A 24325-nucleotide genomic window follows, 5' to 3' on the forward strand; every position below is an offset into this window, starting at 1 on the left:
ATCTAATAAATGACTATTACATTAATAAAGTTTGATAATATATTATTTTAGTAACCATACTATTATTCAATATATATATATATATATATATATATATATATATATATATATCAACATTTTTTCTTTTATTCTAGTTTGTAATTTGATTCAACATAAGCTTTGTAATAATGTTCAAAGAAAAAAGGAACCTTAAATAAAAAAAGGACCAAATCAAATTCGGATTAATTATTTACAAGGTTTTTTGTTGTTGCATGTAACACCCGGTGTTAATTAGACTCGCTTCTATTACTTTGGACCTATCGATTTCTTGTTGTGGATAACCGTTCGACTTGTTTTGGTCATTTGTGGTCGAACATTCTCTTGTGAGCGTTCGGTTATGTACGTTCGATTTTTGCTGGGTTGTTCGGTCTTTGCTGCTTACAATCGTTCAGTTTTATTTCTATCGCTTAGATTGGCTATATATTGTAGCCTGTCTCTGTTTACAGAAGTAATTCAATCTCAAAATATTCAGATCATCTTTATCTCTGTGTTTTTTCTCTTCTTCCTTTTCTCGGTTTGTTGTTTCTTCGTTTCACACTCGAATCCAACAATTGGTGCCCACCGTGGGGCAATGAATCAAGAAACTCAAGAAGCGATGGCAACCAAGTTCGATATTGACAAGTGCAATGGTTCTAATGATTTTGGGCTATGGAAGATCAAGATGGAGGCTATCTTAATAAATCAGGGATGCGATGAAGCTTTGAAGGGTGAGTTGAACATGAGTGTTGTAATGTCGCAAGAAGAGAAGAAAAGAATGGTTGATAAAGTAAGAAGCGCAATCATATTGTGTCTGGGTGGTAAGCACTGAGAGAGGTTGCGAAGGAGAAGACTATGCATATAAATCTTACTACAATCACTAGTGCAAAAAAGACCTTTAGCGTCACCCTTTAGACGTCTGACCCTCGAATATCCAACGTAAAAAATGACCGGTGGCATTTTTCGTAAATAAAACAACTATTTAGACGTCGGTTATAGAAGGGCCCGATGTCTAAATACTCATATACGTCAACTCCCCCAAATAGACGCCAAAACTAAACGAAAAAGTTAAAAAAAAATAATTTTTTATTCTATTTAGACGTCTGTCATGGAGGGAACCGACTTCTGAAGCACTTTAAACGTCTGTTAATTGGGGGAACCGACATCTAAACCCTAAATCCAGAAATTTAAACAGTCACTTTTTGACTCCGTTTAGATGTCTGATCCCATCACTCCGACTTCTGAAGCACTTTAGACGTCTGTTAATTGGGGGAACTGACGTCTAAACCCTAAATCCAGAAATTTAAAAAGTCACTTTTTGACTCCGTTTAGACGTCTCATCCCGCCACTCCGACTTCTGAAGCACTTTCGACGTCTGTTAATTGGGGGAACCGACGTCTAAACCCTAAATCCAGAAATTTAAAAAAGTCACTTTTTGACTCCGTTTAGACGTCTGATCCCGCCACTCCGACTTCTGAAGCACTTTAGACGTCTGTTAATTGGGAGAACCAACGTCTAAACCCTAAATCCAGAAATTTAAAAAGTCACTTTTTGACTCTATTTAGACGTCTGATCCCGCCACTCCGACTTCTAAAGCACTTTAGACGTCTGTTAATTGGGGGAACCGACGTCTAAATTTTGGCATTAAAACACCGTGAACGCGAGACAGTCGTTACGCGCACTCATTGTTCATCATCTTCGTCGGGTTTTCTCTCTACGCGTTACGCTTTTCAGGTTTGTTTTCTCACTTTTGCACCGTTTTAAATTAATTTTCCTCCGATTACATCACTCTTTGATGCATTATCTTTCATTTGAACCGATTAAAATGCGTTTTCGTTGGGTTTTGGTGCAGTTATTCTCGTGTCTTTAGGCAGCGTTCTATGGCGGCGATTTCTTGCGTTTTGTACTCCTCCAATTCCCTCCACTACGTTTTTAAAACCATCCAATAAAATAAATGTACAATACATTCTCTTCAACTAAAATATAAAGTTGTAAACTCGAATCGCCATGAGTCAGGAGCAACCTCAGAGATGTCTAGAGATGTCTAACGTGTATGGATCAGACGTCTATATAGACGTCGGACCTATATAGGTCTGACGTCTATAGAGACGTCGGACCTCATTAACGTCACACATATAGACGTCGGACAGAGATCAGACGTTAAAAGTCCAAAATAACAGACGTCTAAAGTCCTTTTTGCACTATTGAATAATCAATAAAGCTAACTACAACACAGATACAGACAACAACTAACTACCTAATTCTCACACTATGCATATAAATCTTACTGCAACCATCGTACTCAGAACTTGAATAATGAATAATATATTGGAAAAGCACGACTTATCAACATCTCTTAAACTAATTTCCTAAACTCAGTTGCATGTGCTCACAATAATTATAGTAAATCAAGCATATTACTTATACTTATTTAGTAACTTACTTGTGGTTGAGGATCAAAGAAGGTAGCCAATTCATCAGGAATCTTTCCTTCCTTCATTATCATATATGCTTTCAACGCACCCAAGGTGGTTTGAACTTGGGATTCTAAATTCATGTACTTTTGTTCTCACTTATTAGAAGATGTTGATGATGTGGCACTACTAGATGAACCAATGCTTAAATCTGAAAGTCGCATTCTTGTATTTCTGAATGAGTTGGTAGGAGCTGCTCCCAAACCCATGCATCGCACTCTCCCAGAATGCTCTAGGCCTAACACTCTACCAACAACATCTTGAGGGGAAACCTATGATTCATCAGCAGTGCTTTGACTCAAACCCACTTCAATTTGTTCCTATAGGCATATAACAAGTTGTAGTCAAAGATCTAAATATTGAAACAATTTTTGAAAATATCATATTATAGTAAAAGTAACCGCTATAGCGTTTGCCGCCTCATTTACAAATGAGCCATCTTTTCTTTTATGAGTTTCGATATATAACATTCCACGACTAGGCAACTCTCCACTATCCAAAAGCTAAAAAAAAGGATAAGTTAAAATAAATAGTAAATTTTGAAAAATACTAAAAACCGTCATGTGTACTAATATCACTACCATCTCATGTCTTCTTCTTGAGATAGGTTTAGAGCCACCACTAGTATGAGGAATTACTTGCTTCTTGCGATTTTCTCTATTTTTTTTACAAATCTCCTATGAAAAAAAATTGTAAGTTGACAAACAATTCAAAATAATAATGTACACAAACAATTCATAGCCTAAACAATAATGAAACTTGTACCATTGTCTGCGGTTTTAGACGATATGTAACAAAGTGAGACCATTGAGTTCTGTCTATTCCGGTCGGCACATGATGCGGGCGTCGCGACCCGTCAAATTTGATGTGCATTAAAGAATGCAGTATAGTGCTAGGAAGTGACTCCTAGGTCGTCTCTCAAGGACCAAATGTGGTTCGTGAATCAGGTCAAACACGTAGTGGGGGGGTATTGAAAGTGTTTTTGTGATTAGAAACTGACGAAATTAAAATAGAAATTAAATACAACTAAACATAATTGAAAACATTGAAATAAATGAACAAAGCAGGAACACCGAACGGTCCTACAGATGACCGAACGGTTCTGCATTGATACCTAACGTTATCTAAAGAAAGTGAGGAAATTGGAAATACAGGAAGATAAAGAAGTGGAACAGAATAAATAACATAGTGAACGAAAACAATGAATTGAACGGTCCTAAAAACTAAATTATAGTCTGAGCGGTAATTAAGTATGCACACATCCTAGCTAAGAAAAGGAAACAGGAGCAAACATGATCAATGAAGCACCGTGCAAGTTATTGATTGCAACTAGTGAGCTAATAAATGAAAGGGACGTGAACCAACGGAAACATGAATAAAGCTTGGAAGAAAATGCATTTAACGTTATTAAAATGGAACGAGCAAATTGCAATAAGCATTGGAGAAAAACAGCTAAATGAAACTTCAAATAAACGCGCTTGTGACATGCTTGTGAACTTTGGAGATTAAAAAAAACGCAACCCACATCTCCTTGATGGTTAGCATTGAAAATCGTGAAAGATAAAGCAGCGAAAATAAATTATATGCATTTAACATGTAGACTATAGAAATAACTACCGGTTCATGCGTGAAGAAGAAAAAAATATAGAACAACTCTTAAATAAATCCCGCATGTGCATAGTGCAAATTTTGATGTCCGCGTGTGCCCTCTTAAAATCAATCACCATTTTTCTCTTAAAGGAAAATTCAAGCTAAATGTGATTAAAAGAAATCCCACTGTAACACCCAATGCTGAAAGTGAGCTGTGTGCTTCTAAAAAGAAAATGATAAGGAAATTAAAAACAGCGTGCAGAACTTCAAAAATTAAAAATGTTTCCCATCATGAATCACCGTTTCATTGCTTCTTCCAGCCCCCACTGTGAGCACCTTACAATATGTAATCAGTGCCAGCCGTGACCGTCCCTACACCCTGCACACCAATTCCTCTTTTTAAAACTATATGTGTCAAAACGTGGGTGGCGGCTGGGTCCCCTCTTTTCCAATTGAAAAATGTGCTTGCTTCTTTTTTTTAAGTGGAAGAAGATGCCCTCATTCTCTTGGACGCTCACCCCTCTTACGTGGGTCGTGTTGTGTTTTCATCCAAGCTGCTGGACCAGGTTTTTCTCCACCCAGTGAAGCCCCTGGCTGGATGTGTGAATGAAGCCCCCTGGACGCGTGTTGCTACCTAAGCTGCTGCTGGATGAACCTCCTCAAATCCTCAATTCCCTTCAGCCCGTGAAGTGCTAGACTTGTAATTGCTTTCTAAGTGAAAAATGAGATTGAATGCTAGTGCTGCTTCCTCCAAACCTCACCTCTCATTTAACCTCCAAATATCCCAAATTGTATTTCCAAAATTTTCCCTACAATTAATAATGCAAATAATTAGCTCAGATAATTCAAATTAATTAAAATTAGAGTTTCTGGTCAAATTAAGCACAATTAGCAAAAACGGAAAAATACCGCACTGATTAGTCAATATTTTCTTGATTTCACTTGGTTTATTGTACCGGATTAATTCGAGAAATGTGCTTAATTGCCCAGTATTTTCCCATTTTTACTAATTGTGCTTAATTTGATCGGAAATTCTTATTTTAATTAAATTGAATTATTTGAGTTAATTATTTGCATTAGTGATTCCAAGGAAAATTTTGGAAATACAAATTAGGGCATTTAGAAGAATATTTATTTACACACTATGTTATTTTAAGAAGCACAATTGGTTTTCAAACCAATACACACCATACGTCACCTATAAATGAGGAATCAATTTTCTTTGTAGATGGCACTAATGGAGGGGACCACATTGAAGAAAAAAAAAGCTCACGGATCCATCATATTTGGCCAATTCAGTTTGACAAACAATTGGAATAAAAGTGGGAGCCACCACACTTTTTCTTGGCTGGAACGTGCAACACATACACATGATGGGCTTCACACACGGACTAGGCACTTGGCTTTTGGTCCAGCAGCTTGGATTTGAGCAGGTGTGTTTGGAGAGAATGGGAGGTGCAGCAAAAGGAGACAGCAGGCCTTCCATTGTTGTCCAGCGTTGATTAGCACAACAGTTGGCCCAAAGAAGTGGAGGTGCACACCGAGAGAAGCACGACCCAACATGTTTCTTCATGGTCCAACAGCCACGTTGAGGAGAGAATTCCACGGTCCAACAACACAGCAGCATGGAAGGAAGCAACAGTTGCCACCTAAGGAGGAAGAGCAGCTTTGGATTCGCACGTTTTGAAGAGGAACTCACGGGTCCAGCTGGCTGGGAAAGAGAATGACACGGCCCACAATGGGAGCACATCCAGCAACCCAGCAGAGGAAGTCTTCAGCCTTCACACAAGCAGGCAGCAGCCACCATATATAAGGAGGGGCTCTCACGGAAGAAGCAAGGGGCTGGAACGTGTGGAAGGAGTCACGGTCAGCAAGCTTCGTCCAGCAGCAGAGAAGATGGCAGCAAGGGACTGGTCCACGTAAAGGGTGAGTGGTGCTCTTGGACGGCTGGAAGAAGATCCCGCATAGAGACAAACACGGCTGAATGGAATGGAGAAGAGAAGCAAGCAACTGAACTGCAAAAAGCACCAGCTGCACTGATTTACTTTTGGAAGCAGAGAGGAGAACACGGTGATTATTCTGGAGAAAATAAAGCAAGACATGGAGGGCCAACCTTTGTTTACTTTTAGCATAGATTGAAGAAAAAAACAAAAGTGCTAGGGAGACAAATACACGGAAAAGCTGCTGGAAAAAGCACAATTTTATTTTTGTCTTTCTTGGAAAAGCACCTCACGACAGCAATAAAAGGGGAGTGGGAGCAGCCTTCAATGGGTGGTTACGGCCTAGGAGAGGTCCTCTTCCAGTAGCTCCCATTCCAGTAGTGTGATTTCCAGTAGTGTAGTGTAGTTTTCCACGAGAATGTAATGAAGAGTAGTGTAGGAGAGTGTAATACAGCCGTGTAGTGAGGAGAGAATGCAAAGAGTGCTGGGCAGTAGGCTGGAAAATACAGCAAAGGTGCTGGAACAGTAGGAGTTTACGACTGAGAATGGAAGGCTACGGTTGAGCGGTTGTACACGTTAGGTTCCTATTTTATTTTCTCTGTTGTAATGAATTTTAATGCAATGAACAGTTTGATTTAATTTTTTGTTACTGAATTTTCAATGCTATTTTACTGTTTCATTTACTGATGTGATTTAAATTCTGCTGCGATTTAATTTCTGTTGTTGTTTGTCTGCCGTTCAATTTCCACTGTTGTTTTTACCATGTTGTCGATTATTTCACTTAAAATTGTTCATTATAATTTTGTTTTCGATATTTTGTTGCTGTAATGTTGATTCTGTTTTCATATTTGAAATTTACTGTTTTCTGTTTTTACTGTTTACTGTATTTTCGTTTTCTATATTTTCGTGTTTTGCATTTTTGTTTTCTGTTCCAGATCTGTTTTTACTGTTTAATATTGTTGTAAGTTCGTTTTTACTGTACCAATTTCGTTTTCACTGTTTTAATTTTGTTTTACTGTTTTGAATTTTATTTCAACGCTTTTTAATTTTACTTCAACCAAAAAAATCACAGTCCCCCCCACTACGTGTTTAATGTGAGACTGAACCACAATATTGGTCCTTGAGAGACGACCAAGGAGTCACTTCCTAGTACTATACTGCATTCTTTTATGCAATCAATTTTTGTGTGAGGTGCGACCCTCTCAACAAAAATGGCGCCGTTGCCGGGACCAACGGTTCGGTCTTAGGTCTTTTGTTGTGTTAGTGTGTGTTGTGTTTTGTCTTGTGTTGTGAGTGTGATGTTTTGTTTTGTGTGTGTGTTATTGTGTGTGCGTGTCGCATGTTTGATTGTGTTGAGGTTTGTTTGTTTCGTAATTTTTTGCATTTCCTTTCCACCTTCCCCCTTCTTTCACCATGTCTACCTATTTTGATTATGTGAATACTGCTTCTTTTGCTTGTGCCTCTAATTACGATTCTCCTTCTGCATGTTACTCTGATTGTAATTCATATTCTGCTGATTTTTATGTTGAGAATAATATGGCTTATCCTCCAACTTATGAAAGCTCTCCTTGGGAGCCAGTTCCACCTAATAGGGATGGTGATCATCCCTTTCTCAACACTGGAATGATAAAAATGCTGCCCCAGTTTCATGGTTTTGCAAATGAATGCCCACATGCACATTTGGAGCGGTTCTATCGAATTTGCTGTTTTATGAAACCTCCAAATGTCCCGGATGATCAGGTTTTCTTAAGGGCATTTTCGTACTCATTAAAAGAAGCAGCAAAGGATTAGAAAGATCGTCTTCCTCGAGGATGCGTTACCAGATGGGAAAATCTTAAGCATCAGTTTCTGAAGAAATTTCCCCCTGTGCAAAGTAGTTACAACAACGATCCTGGATGGAATGACCCTAGCTTGGGATGGTATGATGCTCCACAGCAATATCAGGAACCACCATTCCAGAGTACTTTTATGTCTCCACCAGTCCAACAATGCGAGAGTTAGCAGTATGATGCTCCTACCCAAATAACTCCTCCGCCTTCTACTTCTGAGCCTACATTGCAGGAGTTGTTGGAGTAGTTGACCATGCAGAACCTGCAGTTTCAGCAAGAGACCAGAGCGTCCATTCAGAGCTTGAATGACCAGATAGGGCAGATGACTACTCAATTAAATCAGGAACAGTCTCAAGATTCAGAGTTACCATTTCAGACTGTTCAGATTCCAGATGATGATGATAGTGGCATCAACATAGAAGATGGGGAGAAGAGTCATGAGCTTAGTACTGTGCCACCTACTTTCCCATCGTCCTATGTCCCTACCCTTGCACCTGAGGAGACTGATGAATATTTTGAGGAGCAGGCAGAAATAAGCAGTAATTCTGAACTAGGTAGACCACCTTCATTTTCCCACACTCTACCAATCTTCAAGGAAGTGGAGGTAAACATACCTAATTTTGACTATGCTGTTGATGATTATGCTTTTAATGATTATGTTGTTGATAGGTATGTTACTGATAATCATATTGTTGCTGAGCATGTTTTTAATTCTCCCTCTGTGCATGATGAGAATCACTTTTTGATATGACATCCCAATGTTTATTCTCCATGCACTGAACATGAATCTAAGTCTGTTATTGATATTGCTTGTAATTTTGAAATTGATTCATGTTCTTAGGATGTATGTGAGGTTCATCTTGTTACACTGGGATTGGGTGTCATACCCCTGCATGTAATTTCTGTAGAGCCACAGTGCACTATCCATGTTGCAGGAGGTACACATAAATTTGATCAACAAACACCGAGAGTGGAAGACAAAGGTGCTCACATACACAACAGTTTGAAGATCAATAGGCACCGGCTGAACCCGCTCATCAACAATCTTTGCTTCTTAGATTCAGCTGTGGAAGACATTTCCCTGCTCGATCAAATATGGAGGATGAAGCAGTTCTTCCTCAAAACTTCCTTGCTGGATCCTGTGGTGGAAAATATCTCCCTACAAGTCCAAAATTGGCAACTGCCACCATGACCAAGGGAGGTTTCTTTTTCCCTTCTCCCCCTTTCCCTACTTTTATTGCACTTGTCCATGATCTGTTCACTGTTCTGATTTCTGATCTTATACTTATGACACATTGAGAACATTGTGTAGTTTAAGTGTGGTCTATTGGGGGAGATTCTGTTTTTTTTCTTCGTTAGTTTTTGTTTTCTTGGTTAAATTTTTTTCGTTTCTAGGTTATTTTTGTCGTGTCTTATATACAGTTTTGCATGTTTCTCTTGATTTCTGGACTTTGTTTAGGTTGTAGGTTTTTCTTTCACTTCATTTATACTCTGATTAGTTTGAAATTCTTGCTTTTCTCTGCTTGGAAGATGATTATGATGTTTAAGAGGTTGATTTGATTGTGACAAATATCGTGTGTGAGAATTTGAGCCAATTGATGTTCTTTCTTGTGTGTGATATGTCTCTTGATTGCTTGCGCATATGCCTTGGCTTGACTCTTGTTGATAATTCTTGATTGATATGCATGTTTGAAAGTGATAAAGGCCTTTTTGTTCTTGAGCCTCTCTAGCCAAATAAGCTTACCTTGTTCTAATCCTTTTGATAATCCATTTTGAGCCTACACTTTCCTCATTTCTTTGTTTTGAAGCTCATACACTAGCCCTAAGTGAAAAACCATTATTACCTTAACCTTAGGGAATTTTGGAGCTTTGGAAGTGTTTTAGGAACAAGTGTGGTCTCCTGGGGGTTTCTGATGAATTGGCTGGTTGGTTCCTCTTGTTTTGTGTTCAGAAATATGATTTATATCTTGTCTCTTACAGTTGTGTGCTAAAGAGAGAAAAGAACGAGACAGGATGAGAAAAAAAAAGTGAGAAAAATTAAAAATTTGTGAATAATGGAGTCAAGAAGAGGATTGAATTAGAGGGTTGGGTGTAATTTGATTGTATTTTCACTTGTTCCCCATTGCTCCTCTATTTCTTTTGGTTTGTAGCTTTTTATCCATATTTTATCCTTCCTTGTCCTTGGCCCCATTTCAACCAGGAAAAGACCTTTTGATTTGAACATGCATATATTTTGAGTGTTTATATTAGAGGCTTGCCAAGTCTGTTGTTGTTTGCTTTCTTGAGTGCATTGAGTTGATATTGCTTACCGTAGACACTTGAGAGAAACACTATAGTGCATCTGTGAGGTTTTGTTACTTTTGATTCACCTCTTGAGCTGATTGATCATTTTGCCAGGTCTTGAATTGCTTGGATGATTTCATGAGTATCTGCTTTCTCTAATTCATTCTGTGTTGGAATTGTCTACTTCTTTTCTTGGTCCAGACTCCTTGAGAACTGTGTAATTATGTTCTTGTCCTAGTTAGTGTTTGTCTTTTGTGTGCTGAGTTTGTGTCACTTCCCTAATGTCATCTTAACTATTCCTTGATCTGCATCTTGATTTTGCCCAGGTGTGCAAAAGACTAAGTGTGGTCTATTTTGATGAGTCAATATTTTCTTGATTTCACTTAGTTTATTGTACCGGATTTAATTCGAGAAATGTGCTTAATTGCCCAGTATTTTCCCATTTTTACTAATTGTGCTTAATTTGATCTGAAATTCTTATTTTAATTAAATTGAATTATTTGAGTTAATTATTTGCATTAGTGATTCCAAGGAAAATTTTGGAAATACAAATTAGGGCATTTAGAAGAATATTTATTTACACACTATGTTATTTTAAGAAGCACAATTGGTTTTCAAACCAATACACACCATACGTCACCTATAAATGAGGAATCAATTTTCTTTGTAGATGGCACTAATGGAGGGGACCACATTGAAGAAAAAAAAAGCTCACGGATCCAGCATATTTGGCCAATTCAGTTTGACAAACAATTGGAATAAAAGTGGGAGCCACCACACTTTTTCTTGGCTGGAACGTGCAACACATACACATGATGGGCTTCACACACGGACTAGGCACTTGGCTTTTGGTCCAGCAGCTTGGATTTGAGCAGGTGTGTTTGGAGAGAATGGGAGGTGCAGCAAAAGGAGACAGCATGCCTTCCATTGTTGTCCAGCGTTGATTAGCACAACAGCTGGCCCAAAGAAGTGGAGGTGCACACCGAGAGAAGCACGACCCAACATGTTTCTTCGTGGTCCAGCAGCCACGTTGAGGAGAGAATTCCACGGTCCAGCAACACAACAGCACGGAAGGAAGCAGCAATTGCCACCTAAGGAGGAAGAGCAGCTTTGGATGCACATGTTTTGAAGAGGAACTCACGGGTCCAGCTGGCTGGGAAAGAGAATGCCACGGCCCACAATGGGAGCACATCCAGTAGCCCAGCAGAGGAAGTCTTCAGCCTTCACACAAGCAGGCAGCAGCCACCATATATAAGGAGGGGCTCTCACGGAAGAAGCAAGGGGCTGGAACGTGTGAAAGGAGTCACGGTCAGCAAGCTTCGTCCAGCAGCAGAGAAGATGGCAGCAAGGGACTGGTCCATGTAAAGGGTGAGTGGTGCTCTTGGACGGCTGGAAGAAGATCCGCATAGAGACAAACACGGCTGAATGGAATGGAGAAGAGAAGCAAGCAGCTGAACTGGAAAAAGCACAAGCTGCACTAGTTTACTTTTGGAAGCAGAGAGGAGAACACGGTGATTATTCTGGAGAAAAGAAAGCAAGACATGAAGGGCCCACCTTTGTTTACTTTTAGCATAGATTGAAGAAAAAAACAAAAGTGCTAGGGAGACAAACACACGGAAAAGCTGCTGGAAAAAGCACAATTTTATTTTTGTCTTTCTTGGAAAAGCACCTCACGACAGCAATAAAAGGGGAGTGGGAGCAGCCTTCAATGGGTGGTTACGGCCTGGGAGAGGTCCTCTTCCAGTAGCTCCCATTCCAGTAGTGTGATTTCCAGTAGTGTAGTGTAGTTTTCCACCAGAATGTAATGAAGAGTAGTGTAGGAGAGTGTAATACAGCCGTGTAGTGAGGAGAGAATGCAAAGAGTGCTGGGCAGTAGGCTGGAAAATACAGCAAAGGTGCTGGAATAGTAGGAGTTTGCGACTAAGAATGGAAGGCTACGGTTGAGCGGTTGTACACGTTAGGTTCCTATTTTATTTTCTCTGTTGTAATGAATTTTAATGCAATGAACAATTTGATTTAATTTTTTGTTACTGAATTTTCAATGCTATTTTACTGTTTCATTTACTGATGTGATTTAAATTCTGCTGCGATTTAATTTCTGTTGTTGTTTGTCTGCCGTTCAATTTCCACTGTTGTTTTTACCATGTTGTCGATTATTTCACTTAAAATTGTTCATTGTAATTTTGTTCGCGATATTTGGTTGCTGTAATGTTGATTCTGTTTTCATATTTGAAATTTACTATTTTCTGTTTTTACTGTTTACTGTATTTTCGTTTTCTGTATTTTCGTTTTTTGCATTTTTGTTTTCTGTTCCAGATCTGTTTTTACTGTTTAATGTTGTTGTAACTTCGTTTTTACTGTACCAATTTCGTTTTCACTGTTTTAATTTCGTTTTACTGTTTTGAATTTTATTTCAACGCTTTTTAATTTTACCGCAACCAAAAAAATCACAACCCCCCACTACGTGTTTAATCTGAGACTGAACCACAATATTGGTCCTTGAGAGACGACCTAGGAGTCACTTCCTAGTACTATACTGCATTCTTTTATGCAATCAATTTTTGTGTGAGGTGCGACCCTCTCAACACGGACATTTAAGCATAATTCCCCGATTAATTCTAGCACAATAAACTAAGTGAAGTGAAGAAAATATTGACTCATCAAAATAGACCACACTTAGTCTTTTGCACTCCTGGGCAAAATCAAGACGCAAATCAAGGAATAGTTCAAAGGACATCAAAGGAGTGACTCAACGTCGACACACAGAAAATAAAGACTCACAAGGAAACAAACAGAATTACACAGTTCTCATGGAATATGGACAAAGAAAAGGAGTAGACAACATCCAACACAGAATCAGAGAAAGCAGATACTCACAGAAATCATCCAAGCAATTCTAGGCATGGCAAAATAATCAATCAGCTTGAGAGGTGAATCAAAAGCAACAGAACCTCACAGATGCATTATCAGTGTTTCTCTCAAGTGTCTAGGGTAAACAATGTCAACTCAATGCACTCAAGAAAACAAGCAACAAATAGACTTGGCAAGCCTCTGATATCAACACTCAAAACATATGCATGTTCAAATCAAAAGGTCTTTTATGGATGTAATGGGCCAAGGACAAGGGAGGATAAAATATGGATAAAAAGCTACAAACCAAAAGAAATAGAGGAGCAATGGGGAACAAGTGAAAATACAATCAAATTACACCCAACCCTCTAATTCAATCCTCTTCTTGACTCCATGATTCATAAATTTTTTTTTTCTCATTTTCTGTATTTTTTTTCATCCTGTCTCTTTTCTTTCTCTCTCTTTAGCACACAACTATAAGAGACAAGATATAAATCATATTTCCGAAAACAAAACAAGAAGAGGAACCAACTAGCCAATTCATCAGAATCCCCAAGGAGACCACACTTGTTCCCAAGACACTTCCAAAGCTCCAAAATCTCCTAAGGTTAAGGTAATAATGGTTTTTCACTTAAGGCTAGTGTATGAGCTTCAAAACAAAGAAATGAGGAAAGTGTAGGCTCAAAATGGGTTATCAAAAGGATTAGAACAAGGTAAGCTTATTTGGCTAGAGAGGCTCAAGAATAAAAAATGCCTTTATCACTTCCAAACATGCGTATCAATCAAGAATTATCAACAAGAGTCAAGCCAAGGCATATGCGCAAGCAATCAAGAGACATATCACACTCAAGAAAGAACATCAATTGGCTCAAATTCTCACACAGGATATTTGTCACAATCAAATCAACCTCTTAAACATCATAATCATCTTCCAAGCAGAGAAAAGCAAGAATTTCAAACTAATCAGAGTATCAATGAAGTGAAAGAAAAACCTACAACCTAAACAAAGTCCAGAAATCAAGAGAAACATGCAAAACTGTAAATAAGACATGACAAAAATAACCTAGAAAAGAAAAAAAATTTAACCAAGAAAACAAAAACTAACAAAGAAAGATCAGAATCTCCCCCAATAGACCACACTTAAACTACACAGTGTCCGCAATGTGTCATAAGCATAAGATCAGAAATTAAAACAGTCAACAGATCATGGACAAGTGCGATAAAAGTAGGGAAAGGGGGAGAAGGAAAAAGAAAACTCCCTTGATCATGGTGGCAGTTGCCAATTTTGGACTTGTAGGGAGATGTCTTCCACCATTGGATCTAGCAAGGAAGTTTTTAGGAAGATTTCCTTCATCCTCCAGATTTGATCTAGTAGGGAAATGTCTTCCACAGCTGGATCTAAGCAGTGATTGTTGATCAGCGGGTTCAACTGGTGCCTATTGATCTTCAAATTGTTGTGTCTACTGGCACCTTTGTCTTCCACTATGGGTGCATGTTGGTCAAATTCATGTGTACCTCCTACAATAGGGTTAGTGCAATGTGGTTCCAAAGAAATGACATGCAAGGGTATAACACCCAATCCCAATTTATCATGTTGAACATCAGAAATACTCTTAGAACATGAATCAATTTCAAATTCAAAAGCAGTATCAACAACAGACTCAAATTCATGTTTAGTGCATGGAGAATAAACATTTGGATGTGATAGCAAAAAGTGGTTCTCATCATGCATAGAGGGACAATTAAGAACAGACTCATCAATAATATAATCATCAACATACCTATCAACAGCATAATCATGACTAGCACAATCATCAACAGAATAATCAATTTGAGGTATGTTTACCTCCACTTTCCTAAAGATTGGTAGAGTAATGGAAGGTGAAAATGGTCTACCTGGCTCAAAATTACTGCTTATACCTGCCTGGTTCTCAAAATCTTCATCAGTCTCCTCATGTGCAAGAGTGGGGTCATAGGAGGGTGGAAGAGTAGGTGGCACAATGAGCGCAAGACTCTGCTCCCCATCTCCTGTGTGGATGACACTGACATCATCAGGAATCTGAACAGTCTGAAATGAAGATTCCTCTAAATCGTGAGGTTGTTCCCGATTGAGTTGAGTGGCCATCTGCCCTATTTGATCATTCAAGCTTTGAATGGATGCTCTGGTCTCTTGCATGAACTCAATATTCTGCATGGCCATCTGCTTCAGTAACTCCTCCAATGTAGGCTCAGCAGTAGAAGGCTGAGGAGCTAATTGAGCAGGAGCATCATATTGCTGACTCTGGTATTGCTGGACTGGTGGAAGCATACAAGTACTTTGGAATGGTAGTTCTTGATAATGATGTTGTTGTGGGGTATCCTGCAATCCCAAGTTAGTGTCATTCCTTCCAAGATTATTGTTGTAACCATCACGAGCAGGGAAGAATTCATCCAAGAACAATCGCTTAAGATCTTCCCAAGAAGTGATACACCCTGAAGGAAGACAATAAAGCCAATCCCTTGCTGCTCCTTGTAATGATTGCGGAAATGCCTTTAATAACATGTGATCAACCGGTACATGTGGAGGCTTCATTGAAGAGCAGATGATGTGGAATTCCTCCAAATGTCTATGTGGGCATTCACCTGTAAAACCATGAAACTTAGGCAGCAAATTTATCAGTCCAGAGGTGAGAACGCAATGAACATCATCCTCAGTAGGTGGAACCGGTTCCCAAAGAGAACTCTCAAAAGTCGGAGGATGAGCCATATTGTTCTCAGCATAAAAATCAGCAGAATAAACATGAGGACTGTACTCAGAGTTAGATGTAGAAGGAGAATCATAATCAAAGGCATAGGCAGAATAAGCAGTATTGACAACATGGAAAAAGAAAATACTAAAAATTACGAAACAAACAAAACACGTCACAATTTAACATGCAACGCGCACACACAAAATAGAACATCACATCACAAGACAAGATAAAACACAACACACACTAACACAACAAAAGACCTAAGATCGAACCGTTGGTCCCCGGCAACGGCGCCAAAATTTGATGCGGGCATCACGACCCGTCAAATTTGATGTGCATTAAAGAATGCAGTATAGTGCTAGGAAGTGACTCCTAGGTCGTCTCTCAAAGACCAAATGTGGTTCGGAAATCAGGTCAAACACGTAGTGGGGGGTTTTGAAAGTGTTTTTGTGATTAGAAACTGACGAAATTAAAACTAGAAATTAAATACAACTAAACATAATTGAAAACATTGAAATAAATGAACAAAGCAGGAAGATCGAACGGTCCTACAGATGACCGAACGGTTCTACATTGATACCTGACATTATCTAAAGAAAGTGAGGAAATTGGAAATACAGCAAGATAAAGAAGTCGAACAGAATAAATAACATAGTGAACGAAAACAATGAATTGAACGGTCCTAAAAACTAAAGTATAGTCTGAGCGGTAATTAAGTATGCACACATCCTAGCTAAGAAAAGGAAACAAGAGCAAACATGATCAATAAAGCACCGTGCAAGTTATTGATTGCAACTAGTGAGCTAATAAATGAAAGGGACGTGAACCAACGGAAACATGAATAAAGCTTGGAAGAAAATGCATTTAACGTTATTAAAATGGAACGAGCAAATTGCAATAAGCATTGGAGAAAAACAACTAAATGAAACTTCAAATGAACGCGCTTGTGACATGCTTGTGAACTTTGGAGATTAAAAAAAACGCAACCCACATCTCCTTGATGGTTAGCATTGAAAATCGTGAAAGATAAAGCAGTGAAAATAAATTATATGCATTTAACATGTAGACTATAGAAATAACTACCGGTTCATGCGTGAAGAAGAAAAAAATATAGAACAACTCTTAAATAAATCCCGCATGTGCATAGTGCAAATTTTGATGTCCGCGTGTGCCCTCTTAAAATCAATCACCATTTTTCTCTTAAAGGAAAATTCAAGCTAAATGTGATTAAAAGAAATCCCACTGTAACACCCAATGCTGAAAGTGAGCTCTGTGCTTCTAAAAAGAAAATGATAAGGAAATTAAAAACAACGTGGAGAACTTCAAAAATTAAAAATGTTTCCCATCATGAATCACCGTTTCATTGCTTCTTCCAGCCCCTACCGTGATCACCTTACAATATGTAATCAGTGCCAGCCGTGACCGTCCCTACACCCTGCACACCAATTCCTCTTTCTAAAACTATATGTGTCAAAACGTGGGTGGCGGCTAGGTCCCCTCTTTTCCAATTGAAAAATGTGCTTCCTTCTTTTTTTAAGTGCAAGAAGATGCCCTCATTCTCTTGGACGCTCACCCCTCTTACGTGGGTCGTGTTGTGTTTTCATCCAAGCTGCTGGACCAGGTTTTTCTCCACCCAGTGAAGCCCCTGGCTGGATGCGTGAATGAAGCCCCCTGGACGCGTGTTGCTGCCTAAGCTGCTGCTTGATGCATCTTCTCAAATCCTCAATTCCCTTCAACTCGTGAAGTGCTAGACTTGTAATTGCTTTCTAAGTGAAAAATGAGATTGAATGCTAGTGCTGCTTCCTCCAAACCTCACCTCTCATTTAACCACCAAATGTCCCAAATTGTATTTCCAAAATTTTCCCCGCAATTAATAATGCAAATAATTAGCTCAGATAATTCAAGTTAATTAAAATTAGAGTTTCTGGTCAAATTAAGCACAATTAGCAAAAACGGAAAAATACCGGACATTTAAGCACAATTCCCCGATTAATTCTAGCACAATAAACTAAGTGAAGTGAAGAAAATATTGACTCATCAGCACATTACATATGATTTGATCTTTTGTTTTTGTTGGATCATAGAACTCATTCCATAAACTTTGTCTATGTGCAGCCCACTTCTTACCCAAAGTTAATTTGCAATATCGTTGGGCAATAGCTTCAATAGTCTTAAAACAAAATCGAAGCTTTTGAAAAAAGAAAACATGGTTAGTGAGTAAAAAGTAAGTGTGTGGCATTTGAATACATGAATGATATATATATCTGTAACACTTCCTTAAAGCATTCTAAAAAATAGGTGTTAGGCATGCCTGTTTTGCCAGACCACCTTTCAAAATTAATTGGAAATAAATTATCATCTGTTGCCAATATCCCACAATATCCCGCAAGTACTCCTTGTCCTTCGCCTATAGCCATGCCTACCTCATCAAACTCTACAATGATGTGTTGCCCATTAGGTAAGTTATTTACTTCTCTGACCTTCACCTTTATTTTCTTCATAACTCCTTCTAGGTCTTTAACAATAAAAAAAACTTACTCAACCATAAGTAAAATTTAAAAAATTATGCATGCAGAAAAATAAATGACATATACCTATTACATCGACATTCCAATATGATGAAGATTCACGTCCAACATGTTTTTTGGATGTTGTAGGTTGCTCTATGTTTTCTATGGGCATCGATGGTGTTGAGTTCAATTAATCATGTGATGAGGTCTCATTTGTTGGTGAAGGACTTATTAAAACATGTGGTTGTACTTCAATGGATTCAGACATTGTAGGATTTGTTGATGGTGTAGGATTTGTTGATGGCGATAGGTCTTCAATCAATGGAGAAGTCACTGTAGCATTTGTTGATGGTAAAGTACCTAAAGATTCAGGTTGAGGTGATGATTTTTGTAGATTTCGGAATCGCTTGACCTTTGGCATGGCTACATATTTATGACAAATATTAAAAGAAAGAAATGCATTAGGCAAAAAAGTCTGATATATATGTCATTCTAATTAACTTCCAGTATTGTTATTCTAATTCTAGTTTCATTTAGTTAACTTTGTAATAATAGTACTTCTTTATATTAGAATTTTAGAAAGTGTTAGTCTTGTGCAGATGTTTTCTAAGACAAGTTGATTCTTTGATTGGCTGTAGGCTTCTCTCATCATGCTTACCTCGATGTGCAAGTTCAATTTTTATTCTTTCTGGTACACTATAAGTTCTAAACACAAGAAAAATTGTAGAAAGAAGCAGTTAGGGTTTGTTAAAGTGGTTAATGCACAGTGGCGTTCTTGATTGGGATAGAGTGTTTCAGGTTGATTCTATTTTTTGTTTGGTTTGATGAGATAATGTGTATTTTGGCAGTTTTGGAAAGGTTAAAGCTTTCTATACAGTGCTTGTGGCGCTGTGTTCTTGACCTTGTCAGAAAGATGATGAACTACAGATATTGATGCTAATTGCGAGTTATGTTTTTGTATTAGTTAGTTGCATTCTTTATAAGACTTTTCTGGTATAGATTACAATCTAAACTTTAAGAAGTAAGAAATCTATTTGCAAATTTTCTTTCAGCCAAGCGTGGACTGTCTTTAATTGGAAAGTTATTCATACCCAGCAAAAGATGACACAAATTTTTACAATAAGAAAGAAAGACAGATAGAGAGAAACAGAGGAGAAAGATAAATAAATTAATGACATGTTTGTCATACAAGAAGACTATAATAATGTTGTTGGAAATAACTCTGAGCAAGAACTGGATGAAAAGAAATCAGGTAAAGGTATTTCTACACCCTAACTCTAACTAGTCTCCTTGAAAAATGTGGTGAAAAGCCTACTAATGTTACTGGAATGCCCTTATCCTAATCAGGTGATCTCCTCCATTAAATTTGCAAGTTTTGGAACACCTCATGGGACTTGTGGAAACTTTAATCATGGAAACTGCAGTAGCAATAAGGCTCTATCCGTTGTGCAGAAGGTGATATCCTTGCTTTTTCTTTAAATAAGAAGTTCATACATGTCTTTTGTGTAGCTAATTTTAAACATGGAAACTGCAGTAGCTAATTTTCCATTCGGATTATACTTACTCTAAAGAGGATCTTTTAACAGGGCTGCATTGGATCAAGCAGTTGTAGAATTGAACTATCAATTAATACATTCGGAGATCCATGTAAAGGAGTAGCAAAGAGTTTAGCTGTTGAAGCTTCTTGTGCATAGACATGCTGCTTCAAGCCCACTTATTAGTTTGTATTTGGCTTAATATCACTTTGCACACTCTCACAAGTCTCGTAGACTCATGCTTAGAAATGATTCTTCATTATTTAAATGTTAAATGTTAAATGGCTTTCTGGTAGTAAACTAAGGAAAAAATGTGAAACAAAATAGCAATGATCTGTCAATGATCTGTCAATGTAACTTTGTAAGTACCTAAACTACACTAACACATATCTGTCAATGATCTAATAACTGATAATTAACTTTGTAAAATTTACAAGTTCATCTCATGCAATCAGATTCAAGAAAATCAATTTTGAAATAACAATAGCACATATGAATGATAATCTATGCCATCCAGCCAAATACATCGCACATATGAATGAGTTAGGATCTTATTACCTTTCCAAATGAGAGAACGAGCTAATAAAGAGTCACAATTCAGAAAAGGTAACTTCTTCTTAACCTGAAATTGAGAAATCAAACATGTGGTACATATCATCACCTTAAGAAATCAACCATGAGTCAATTATACATTTGACTAATTGATATCCTCGTCTAAATGGTTTGTAGCCAATTGAACATATTCATTGTCATTACTATAAAATTTGTCCAACTCTTGATCTTGGTATGGTTCGTTTTCATATAACTCTTCTTGTACCTCTTCTCTCATTTCATACAAATCTCTTGGCTTTACATGCACAACAACACTCCATCCTTCATTAACCACATCATCAACATAATATACCATTTGTGCTTGAGATGCCTCAATATAAGGTTCATGTTCTTCACGATTTCCAATATGAATAAGTCTATCAAAGTTAACACAATTAAAATTCCATTGATCCTTTTTATATCGTCTCTCTCGTGTAGTATCTACCCACTTACACTTGAAAAGAAAAACTTTGAATCGACCATAATAATTAAGCTCAATAATATCCTCCAACTTTCCATAATAGGATAAGTCTGCTTGCCTTAAGTTCCTATCAACTGTACTTGAAACACAAGTTGTATTAGATGTTAAAAAGACACCACTATTTTGTGTTCTCAATCCCTCATGACGAGTCAATGTTCGAAATTTGAACCCATTGATGTTGTAAGCAATAAATCTTCTAGCATTATCCAATGGACCTCGTGCTAGAAACTTCAAGTCAGTAGACATTGAATTTATTGTTTCTAGATTCATAATCTAAATAAGGAAATAATGTTAGATATAATTAAAAGAAAACTTGGTAAGTAAGAGAAAGTGTTCTATTTGATCACCCACCCGCCTTTGAAACCAATCAACAAACTCTTTAAACACTCTAGTTTCTATCTCAGTAGTTGAAGGTCGCCTTCCTCTTGATATTCTTTTTATTAGATCTCTAAATTCACTACAAAAATTAATTACATTATATGCATAAAATACAAGAATAATGTAGTTCAATTTGTTTAACTACAAATCACACACTTAATGTAGTGTACTTACTCAACAAACAGTGTGACTATCGAACAATTTAAAAGCACGTATCGATGGGCTTGTAGCTTTTGCATATGAGTTAAAGTAAACATTGAGGAACCTCCTACCACCTTCCCACCTAGTGGGAATATAGATGAAATAAAACACTCATTATCATCTGGGTTATCACAAACACGTCGTTGTCCATTGAACCTTGTCTCTATATCTTCAATGTATCTAGACAAAATGTAAGAGACTCTTCAGCTAAGTATCCCTCAACTCTAGAACCTTCTGGTTGTGCCTTGTTTCGTACAAAGGTCTTTAAATGACCTAATTCCCTATAATAATGATAAATAATTACATTAAATAAATTGGATACATATAATATCATACCTTGAACTAAAAGTAGTTAGCAATTACCTCTCTATAGGATACATATATCGATAATGAACTGGACTTCCAAGCTTTGCTTCCTCTACCAAATGGATAGTTAAATGAACCATAACTATGAAGAATGATGGTGGGAATAACATCTCTAAGTGGCAAAGTGTAACCACAATACGATTTTGAAGCATTTCAAGGTCTTCAACATTTAAGCTTTTACTACAAAGAGCCTTAAAGAATGAGCAAAACTCCACCAAGGTTGCAGTGACATGGTTTGGTAACAAATTACGTATTGCCAATGGAAGTAATTGCTCCATAATAATACGGCAATCGTGACTTTTTAGTCCTGATATTTTATGTTGAACATCATCAACACATCTAGAAATGTTACTTGAGTAACCATCAGGTACTAAAACATTTTTCAAAGTTTTGAGAAACAACTTTTTCGTATCACGAGTTAGTGAAAACAAAGCAAGGTGGTATTTTCCATTATCATCTGGCCAAAGATCCTGTCTTATGCCCATTTCCTTCAAATCTTTCCTTGCATTAAGATTGTCTTTGGATTTAGGCTTTTCATTCAACAAAGTATAGATTAAATTGTCAAATACATTCTTTTCAATGTGCATGAAGTCTAAATTGTGACGTAACAAATTAGACTCCCAATATGGAAGTTCAAAGAAAATGCTTCTTTTATTCCACTGTTTAACTTCTTGTCTACATCTTTTTCCTCTACATCCAAATGAACTCCTCTCCCAAATGTAACATTAATATTTTCCACTTGCCTAAAAATGTCAGATCCAAATAATTTTAGTGGTGGATTTCGTTCTTCAGTGCTTCCATCAAAGCGAACACGATTCAATCTAAATCTATGGTTTCTACTTAAAAAGCGACGATGTCCCATAAAACACCACTTCCTACTATGAGGAAGACGACAAGGTTCTGCATCAAAGTTACAAGTAGGGCAAGCTAAACCTGTGTGTGTGTTCCAATCAGATAAAATACCAAGGCCAGGAAAGTCACTAATTGTCCACATAAGAGCTGCTCGCATTCTAAAAGTTTCATTCAATGAAGAATCAAAGGTCTCCACCCCATCATTCCATAGCTCACGTAACTCATCCACAAGGGGTTGTAAGTACACATCAATACTATTTTCAGGCATCTGCTTACCTGGAATGATCATGGACAGGATCAATGAAGTTTGCTTCATACAAAGCCAAGGTGGAAGATTGTATGGAATTAAAAACACTGGCCAAATACTATAAATAGAACTCATAGTGCCAAAAGGATTAAAACCATCATTGGCAAGGCCTAAGCGAACATTTCGAGGATCTAAAGCAAACTCAGGATGCATTACACTAAATGTCTTCCATGCCTCACCATCCCTTGGATGCCTTATAACTCCATCCTTGTTCTCTAAAGAATGCCATCTCATATGCTCTGCAGTCTTAGAGCACATAAACAATCTTTGCAATCTTGGTTTCAAAGGAAAGTAACGTAAAACTTTTGCAGGTTGCTTTTTTTTCTTCTTTGGGTTCCATCTAGATGTACCACAATGTTTGCATGTTTGCAAATCTTTTTCATCATCTCTTAAATATAACATACAATGATTCGGACATGCATCTATTTTGGTATAGTTAAGACCAAGTTTGTTGATGATTTTCTTAGCCTCATAAAAAGAAAGAGGCAACTTTGCTTCACTAAATGCATCTCTTAGCAAATCTAGGATCATAGTCATTGCCTTGTCACTTAATCCACACAAAACCTTGATATGATATAATTTGATTACAAATTCTAATTTTGTGTACTTGCTCCCATCACACAATATTTGATTTCCATCATTGAGAAACTCATTAAATTCATTATGATTCTCCCTTGGCCTTTCATTACTAACATCATCTTCACCCAATGGTTGTGATCTGCCTGTATTAGTACCTTCTTGCCTATAATGTCCAAATGCTTCATTTATCATTGTTTCCATTGCATTTTCAAAATCAAATGCCTCTTGTGACTCATCTTCATTTCTAGAAATATCTTGTCTTTGCCTTTCACCATGAAGATTCCAAATAACATAATTTATGGGAAATTGTTTTAAAATCAAGTGCTCTTCAACTATGCCTCTAGTTTGCCATTTCACAAACCCACATTTGGGGCATGGACATCGAATTGTGTCTCCAGAAGCTCCATTCTCAAAAGCAAAATCTAAGAATTTTTCTAAACCAATTGAGTATTCAACTGTATTTCAAGGCTTAGTTATCCAAGACTTATCCATTCAAAAATATTCCTAAACAAAATTAAATACACTAACACATAAGAAAGAATACAATATTCATGGAAAATAAAAACAAATAATGAATTAAAAAAAAATTAAACACTATCTACTAACCTTGATAACTGTGAGATTGCAATACTTAAAAGAGAAACCTGCAACATCAATTAAGTAGTGTTTTGTTATGACAATTTCATTCCGAAATATAACAAAAAATACACAATCATATAACAAAAGATACAAAAAGTAAAAGTTGTTAGTATCGGTCCTCTTTATCATAATATAGAAAATGCTTTCTCCATGTAAGGTAAAATCATATACAC

The 24325-nt window shown here is 37.3% G+C and overlaps 1 protein-coding gene and 2 pseudogenes across 1 annotated transcript; all 3 read right to left on the bottom strand.

The window, feature by feature from the left end:
- Window positions 1-2446: 2446 nt before the first annotated feature.
- LOC148193504 (uncharacterized) lies at window positions 2447-18395 on the bottom strand (annotated as a pseudogene).
- LOC148193505 (uncharacterized) lies at window positions 14246-15553 on the bottom strand. The gene is made up of 2 exons (XM_088098541.1): window positions 15453-15553; window positions 14246-15365 (listed from the first exon to the last, which is right to left on the bottom strand). Exons 1-2 carry the CDS (start codon window positions 15551-15553, stop codon window positions 14246-14248), a joined length of 1221 nt encoding a protein of 406 aa, XP_087954667.1.
- Window positions 18396-21378: 2983 nt separating the features above from the next.
- LOC148193506 (uncharacterized) lies at window positions 21379-23971 on the bottom strand (annotated as a pseudogene).
- Between the last annotated feature and the right edge of the window lie 354 nt (window positions 23972-24325).

Source organism: Vigna umbellata, chromosome 9 (assembly GCF_029865625.1).
Source record: "Vigna umbellata cultivar VRB3 chromosome 9, Vumbellata_1.0, whole genome shotgun sequence".
Taxonomy (NCBI): Eukaryota; Viridiplantae; Streptophyta; class Magnoliopsida; order Fabales; family Fabaceae; genus Vigna; species Vigna umbellata.

Bases quoted from the DNA above. Each gene is read 5' to 3' on its own strand.
- LOC148193505 (XM_088098541.1), bottom strand. From the start codon at position 15,553: ATGAAGCCTCCACATGTACCGGTTGATCACATGTTATTAAAGGCATTT. The intron at 15,366-15,452 runs GTGTATCACTTC...TAATCTTGGAAG, and splicing joins CTTTATTGTCTTCCTTCAGG to GAATGACACTAACTTGGGAT.